Consider the following 7,171-nt stretch of genomic DNA (forward strand, 5'->3'; position numbering starts at 1 on the left):
AAGACATGAAACTATAAGTGTTAATTGTGTCAATAAGTGCTTGACAGCGGTCTGTCTGTTCTGGATTAACAACATGTCACGTGTTCTGAATTGACCAATCATAATCGAGTATTCAACTAAGCCATGTAATACATATATATATATATATATATATATATATATTAGGGCTGGGCAAGTTAACGCATTGTTATAGCGTTAACACATTAATGAATTAACGCCAACAATTATTGTATCGCGCATTAACCGCTTTTCTTATTAATTTGAAAGCCACAGCGTTACTGTCAGTGCGGTCGGGAAGGTTCCTAACAGATGAAATGTCCAAGAAGTGCTAACTTCCTGCCATAAGAGGAGCTATTTGAATTCTTTAATGATAAGGAAAGAAGATTCTGTGCTTCCTTTGTTATCTCCTTTAGCTTAGGATTCACCGGTCCACCGTTTACCAACGGAAGGAGATGACGCTGTCCTTGCAGTCGCTCCATTCAGACGTTCAGGAAAAACAACTGATCGTGACTGACAAACGCAGATCATGTAAGTTACGGTGCTACTGTGGAAGAAATGTAAGGATAAGATTAGATATGGAAAGTGTCTCACCAGCAGAGAAGGGTAACTGAGCGTAGATGCCATTCACAAACACCTTGCCACTGGGTTGGATGGTGATCACCTTCATATGAAAAGAGACCTGTTGTTATCATCTCTGTGGCGTGTGTTCGTGATGAAAAACCAAGCAATACATCTTGTGTGCACTCCCTTACCTTGCAACAATACTTTCATATTATTGTAATTGTATACTCAAATACATATAGGAAGCAATGGCAGGCTGGTGATAAAGGATTATGTTTTCGAAAATAGTGACAAATTATTTGAAAACAAGTAAAGCAAAACTTGTGTGTGTGTGTGTGTGTGTGTGTGTGTGTGTGTGTGTGTGTGTGTGTGTGTGTGTGTGTGTGTGTGTGTGTGTGTGTGTGTGTGTGTGTGTGTGTGTGTGTGTGTGTGTGTGTGTGTTACTCACATTAGCCCCTCCAGACAAACCCAAGGTCACAGACTTAAGGCAGGTCTCACTCTCGGTCACTCCACACTGCAGCAGCTGCGCCTGCACTACAAACTGGGCTCCACTGCAGTCCTAAACACAGACAGACAACACTCTCACACATCTCTCACACTGCTGCAGTGAAACAACATGGCTGCACCTAGCAGTGTATAGAACCCCAGTAGAAGAGCAACACTAATCAGAACCTTGCATGAATAGTACCGTCAGTTGCTTCAGGCTTGGGTAGCTCTGCTGTGCAAGTGTTACCATGGCATGGGTGTGTGTTTGGTATAACAGCACGGAAGAGGATGTGTGTGTACTACCTTAGCCAGGACGTAGGAACAGTCCCCATGAAAGGTGTAGGCTTTGCCATCAAAGGTGTTGATGTGAGCGCCCCCCTCCAGAGAGCAGGTTCCTGGACAGTTCTCCTCTATACAACTCCACTGTCCACTCTCACACACACTGTCAGCACACACACACACACACACACACACACACACACACACACACACACACACACACACACACACACACACACACACACACACACACACACACACACACACACAACACACACACACACACATACATACACACACAAACTGTTAGCACACACAATTCTATTTAGCTTTTATGTTGTCATTTATTTTGTTATGAAAGCACTTGTAACATAGCCCTTATGTGTGTGTGCTCTTGTTTAATTGTTGTCGTAGTTTGATTGAGTATCAATATTTGTATTTATTTATTATATATTGATGTATTTTTGTTGAAATATTTTCCTTGAAAACAAGTTGGTTCATCTCAATAATAGTCATATCACATTTTCCATTTGTGTGTCGTGTTCCTTTAACAACACTGAAATACTGGATGCCATACCATTTTTTGCAGTTGCTGGAGTAGGACTCCCCAGGTCTGTACGTCCGGCTGTTGTAGCTGCATGAGCACTCCTTCAGCGGGACACAGCCCCATCCATTCAGATCATCCAGCACCGTGCCTGCAGGACCGGAGAACCACTGCATTAACCCTCCTGTGGCTTTCGGGTTACATCTGACCAATATACTACTTTCATCAATCATAAATATTGTGTTTTACATTTGATTTCTTCAAGGACTGATGATATCCTCCACAGTCTGAACACATAACATTGCTGATCACCACTTTCATTGAATTTTGAGTGGTTTATTCAACTGTGGTTGCCGGTGAAATATGAACGCCATAGAAATTGAAAGGGTAACCCTAGCCTAGATCATATTTATGCATCAGATTGTACTCATCCGAAAATCTTCAACCAAGTTGATTTTGGAATCAGTGCAGGAGCGCACCTATGACTCGCACATGCATGCACGCGCACCGTTGTGGCACGACAACCAAAACAGAAACATATGGACATAGGTTACTATATCAAAAGTGTGCAAATGTATTTAGAACGCTATCCATGTCACCCTTTTTTAGTGGGTGGTGGACCTAACATCCTCTAGGGAGGTCCGGGGGCATGGTGAAGTTAATGCATCAACTCTTGCACTTTGAGAGCAAAATTAGGGACTAAATCTATGGATACATCTCTCAACAACACCCATGTAAAACAGTACTGTAAACAGAAGTAATTTCTCTTTATGCATATCTTACTAATCACTCCCCTTTTAAACTGTATTTTAGTTTTACTGTCCTATAGTATGAGTTGGAATTATTTCATACCTGTTTGTCATTGATTCTCTTATTTTTTATAATTATAATGATCATATAAAAAGGTGTGCCTTGGAAATACTTGTTTACATCATAAATGGTGACCAAACCGTTTGAGACCCACTGAGATAACTTAGACTAAAGTTAACTATCTAAACCCTCAGAGAGTCCTTTAGCTCACTGAGCTGTAGTTATAAGATCCTCTCAGTCTGACAGGAGAGGACTCTCGTCCACCTTGTTGTAGAAACAACTCCTTACAGTATGTTACGTTAGTATAGCTAGCTAACCAGATGCTAACAACAATCCCCGGCACCTGTGTGTTCTCTCTCGCTCGCTCACACAAAATGCGCTTGTGCCACACACACACACAGCTGAGCTTGAATGACACAGAGAGACCCAGAAGTAATTTTAACACTGTATCCTATTATTTTCGATGGCTTTATTTAATGATTATTATGACAGATGAACAGATACCACTGGGCTTTCAACTAAAAACACAGCCACGCAAAACACTGTGGCATGTGTACGGCTCCTTATGGGTAGGCTACTGCAATTTTTGAAGTGCCGGAGCGGCTTTCCGGTGCGAATAAAAATGTGAAATGTGTGAACTGTACCTGCAGGGCAGAAGCATCCATCGATACAGTGGTTGTCGCAGGTGTGGCTGGCCTCCGGGTTGGAGCAGGTATCAGCACAGGGACTACCACACTCATTGTACTCCATTTTGTCCGGACATGACTTCCCTGTAAATACATTTTATTTTTACTAACATTCACTTTTCATAACTTCACTTCTGTAGCCTGGAACCAGACCCTCAACCGCACGCCAACACGTGTCCTCTTTCAGCTTTGATAAGGGGTGGGGTTGAATTAATGGCATCAGGTTCTAGGACTCAGCTTCTGCTCTCTGACCTGAAACATTTGCATGATGCTGAACATATGCGCTGTAGTGTATCTGCTTTTTAAAACCCTTAATTGGAAACTGAAATAAACCTCCTTCACATGGAATTGTCCATTAGCAGTGTGTATTGAATGAACTCACAGCAGAGCTCTTTGGTTCTCCAGTTTTTGGGTTGTCCACCAGCATGGCTGCACTGCCTGGAGAACTCGGACACAGTGTTGCACAGACAGGCGGGGTCCAGCTGTTCACTGCCGCCAGCACCACAGTGGCAGAGGTCAGCTACACAGGCAGAGGTAAAGGAGGGCACGTCCAGCCCACTAAGACAGCTGCTGAACGCCGGGCCAGTGAGGATCTGCTCACACAGAGGTCTCTGCAGACACACACACACACACACACACACACACACACACACACACACACACACACACACACACACACAGACACACACAAACCCGGTACTTAGTTCTCTGTACTTAGTTCCCCCAAACTGTTAGTCCCTGGAACTGTCCTAGTAGATCGTGTTCACACCAGAATAAGTCCCTGAGGGAGGATTACGCAAATGATGCCGCTGACTTCATTTCTTCTTTTTCTGCTTTGATACTTCACCGCGTATACTGCCACCCGAAGTCCCCCGGACTCCATGACTTCGGGTGGCAGAAGCGCAGACATCTCCTCACCACTCCACCGCTCCTATGTTTTATTTTTTGTTGCCATAAGTTAGTGCGCTGGGTTATGCTAATGCTAATAATGCTAATGCGAGCAAATAAAATGGCGGCTTCACAAAACTTTTAGGAATTTTACGGGGTGTGGTTTGCAATTCGCCCGGCTACTCAGAAATTGTTAGTGTGGCCGACACACCCACGAACTCCTGGGGAGAAAACGGTTCGTGGGAGTGAAAAGGTTTGCAGGAACTAGGTTCTAGTTCCATATATTTTTGGTGTGAAAGAAAAATCCCAAGAACTATCGGAACTATTCCTGGGAAAAGTACTCCGGTGTTAAAGCGCCTAAGGTATTGTATTGTGAAGATTTGTTTAGGAAATACACTTATTTGCTTTGGTGCAGAATTAACTTTGATACAGATTTGTAGGGTAGATATAAGGCTACAATAAGAAGAAGAAGAAGAATTAAGAAGAATAATACAAATAAAGTAACTATAGAATAAAGAAGTATTACAAAATAATAATAAAAAGAGGTATTAGTCCTTTCATTCTCAAATTAATCAATTTCCCAGTACGTAAAACAATATGTTTTGGTTTCCATAGAGTGGGTGGAGCTCACCATGTTGTTGCAGCTTTGTGCTGATTCCAGTGTGTAGTCAGAGCAGCTTTCAGTTGGACCATTCATTTTCCAGAAGTTAGCAAAATCCACGGGGGATATTTTCACACCTGGGTTACATCAAAGAAACATCTTAGTTTTCTGGCCAAACCTACACTGATGGAGTTGTTTATGTGGCTTAAAGTGTACCATGGCTGAAGAACTCATTGTAGACTCCATTAAAGTCTCCACAAAGACCACACGTTTGGTTCTTGAACTTTGGGTCTAATTCCACCTGTGAGAACAAAACCATCCCATTAAGGGACAGCTGGAACCTGCAGATGATTCACCATACAATGCTAATTCTGATAATCAACACGACTTTTAGAAATCAAAGTACTTATGCTTTAAATAATATTAATATGGCGGTTCTACTTGACAAATGGAAATATTGCATTCCATTACAACTTATAAACATCATTTGTTTAGTGCGCAGTCTCATCGTGTCGCACTTTGATTCAAAGCTTTAAAAGTGATTAAACAATAATGGCGATAAAATATGTTTCTCTGCCAACACAATCCTACCAGAAAAGAGTCTTCCTCATTCCAGATGGCAAATAATCCCAGTTTTGCTTTGATTTTGATGTAGGTGGGACTTCTCTCGATGAGTATACCTGCTTGACTATATGGTAAGATGACTCTGCAAAAAGAAAAGTCATCATTTCATGCTGGTTAGAGCCAAAGGGAGATTTTCATTGGTATCCGAAAATGGAAATAGAGGATTTTAATCATATCCTTATTTACTCGTCCTACATAAGTACACAACACCAGTCCTAGTCCTGGGAGCAGTGGGCAGCTACTATACAGGGAGCAGTGTGGGGTTCTGGTGCTTTGCTCAAGGGCACTTTGGCAGTGCCCTTACTTGGTCCATTTGGACTCTTGACCAGCGACCCTCTGGTAAGCAAGCCAAATCGATTCACAGTTGCCGACATTCTGTCAGGGATTTTTTGCAGATCAAAATCATAAAACATTGAACCACATTTTTTCCCAACACAATTCACCTCATTAGCCACTTCATTCAACAGTTTTAATAGGAATACATTACATTACATGTTACTTACATACTCAATACTGTGCCCAGCGACACAACGACATGCTGACTGCAGTGGGACTCGAACTTGCTATCCCCTGATTTGGTGTCCAGGGTTAGGGTTAGCCACAGCCTCCCCACACATAGACTTACATAGTAGCATACTACATTTGCCATGGACACCATGTTACTGTTTATGAAGTCACAACGACAGTCCCAGTGTATTTCTAATAAAGTTATGAGATTTCATATTTGTATGCACCATTGTGTTGGCAGCACTGCGTTATGCAGGCAGAGCAGAAAGGTCTTAGTGTTTTGAAGGTTAACTTACGATTTGCCATTGATCACCACTGAGCCCACAGAGAGCTCCACTACTGAGCCCTCCAGCTTCATGATGATGTTTTTGATGGTGTGGTGGTCGCCATCTTCCCCCCTCCTTATCTGGATGTTGAAGTCCTTGTAATAGCTGCTGCATGAAGAGGTCAGGATGTAGTTGCAGGTGGAGTGCAACTGGAACACATCTCCATCAAAGGTCTTGTAGTGGAATTTGCCCCAGGTACTGCATACCTGGCCATTGTGGATGGGACTTACACCTTCAGAGAGATCAGGACATTAAGCCACAAATGGCCGATTTGTAAATGTGTCATTAGGTCCATGCATGATTCTCACATGTTGCCTCCATAAGGAAGCTGTTTACAGTTATGAACCAACAACCAAAAAGCTCACCTGTTATTCTCTCAGGAATCTGGGACCTGGAGGTGAACGGGTCCACAGCAGACGTTGCATCTGTTGAAAGAAGTACGTTTTATTTTGTCAAGTAATCCATAACAAATCTCAATCTACATTTAAAACAAGACTGCATCCCACAGGTAAACATTTGAACTGTTAATAGTCCCTTGTTATATTGTCATGCTTCCTAATGGAATATAATATATTTACCGCTGTAACAGGCAGCTACAACTGACAGCCATAGCACCCACTCTTTAGCCATAGCCATTTGCTTCTTTGGGAACTGAGGAAGATGAGAGAGAGTTCCAGCGCTTTATAGCAGGAGGCAAGGACTTACTGATGCAGGGGAGGGAGTGGCAATCCCATAGTTTGACATGGTGATTCATGATTGCTAATCTTACCTGTCCCATTTATTTCCATTGTCCCTGGTACACTCCCCTTCAAACAACTAATATTAAGGGTGAGGTTACAGAGCATGCAAACAGATATTC

The 7,171-nt window shown here is 42.5% G+C and overlaps 1 protein-coding gene across 1 annotated transcript in view; it reads right to left on the reverse strand.

The window, feature by feature from the left end:
* The window catches only part of LOC117546351 (mucin-5AC-like), a 30,035-nt gene extending 23,078 nt beyond the window's left edge, over positions 1-6,957 (reverse strand). The window contains exons 1-12 of the mRNA XM_034216562.1: positions 6,891-6,957; positions 6,678-6,737; positions 6,283-6,544; positions 5,447-5,561; positions 5,072-5,156; positions 4,886-4,992; positions 3,749-3,959; positions 3,325-3,450; positions 1,904-2,021; positions 1,351-1,489; positions 1,010-1,120; positions 592-661 (exon numbers count right to left, since the gene is read on the reverse strand). Coding sequence (XP_034072453.1) covers positions 592-661; positions 1,010-1,120; positions 1,351-1,489; positions 1,904-2,021; positions 3,325-3,450; positions 3,749-3,959; positions 4,886-4,992; positions 5,072-5,156; positions 5,447-5,561; positions 6,283-6,544; positions 6,678-6,737; positions 6,891-6,948 — 1,462 coding nt within the window. The 5' untranslated portion in view covers positions 6,949-6,957. The remainder of the gene's footprint in view (positions 1-591; positions 662-1,009; positions 1,121-1,350; positions 1,490-1,903; positions 2,022-3,324; positions 3,451-3,748; positions 3,960-4,885; positions 4,993-5,071; positions 5,157-5,446; positions 5,562-6,282; positions 6,545-6,677; positions 6,738-6,890) is intronic.
* Between the last annotated feature and the right edge of the window lie 214 nt (positions 6,958-7,171).

The sequence above is a fragment of the Gymnodraco acuticeps genome, unplaced genomic scaffold (assembly GCF_902827175.1).
Source record: "Gymnodraco acuticeps unplaced genomic scaffold, fGymAcu1.1, whole genome shotgun sequence".
Taxonomy (NCBI): domain Eukaryota; kingdom Metazoa; phylum Chordata; class Actinopteri; order Perciformes; family Bathydraconidae; genus Gymnodraco; species Gymnodraco acuticeps.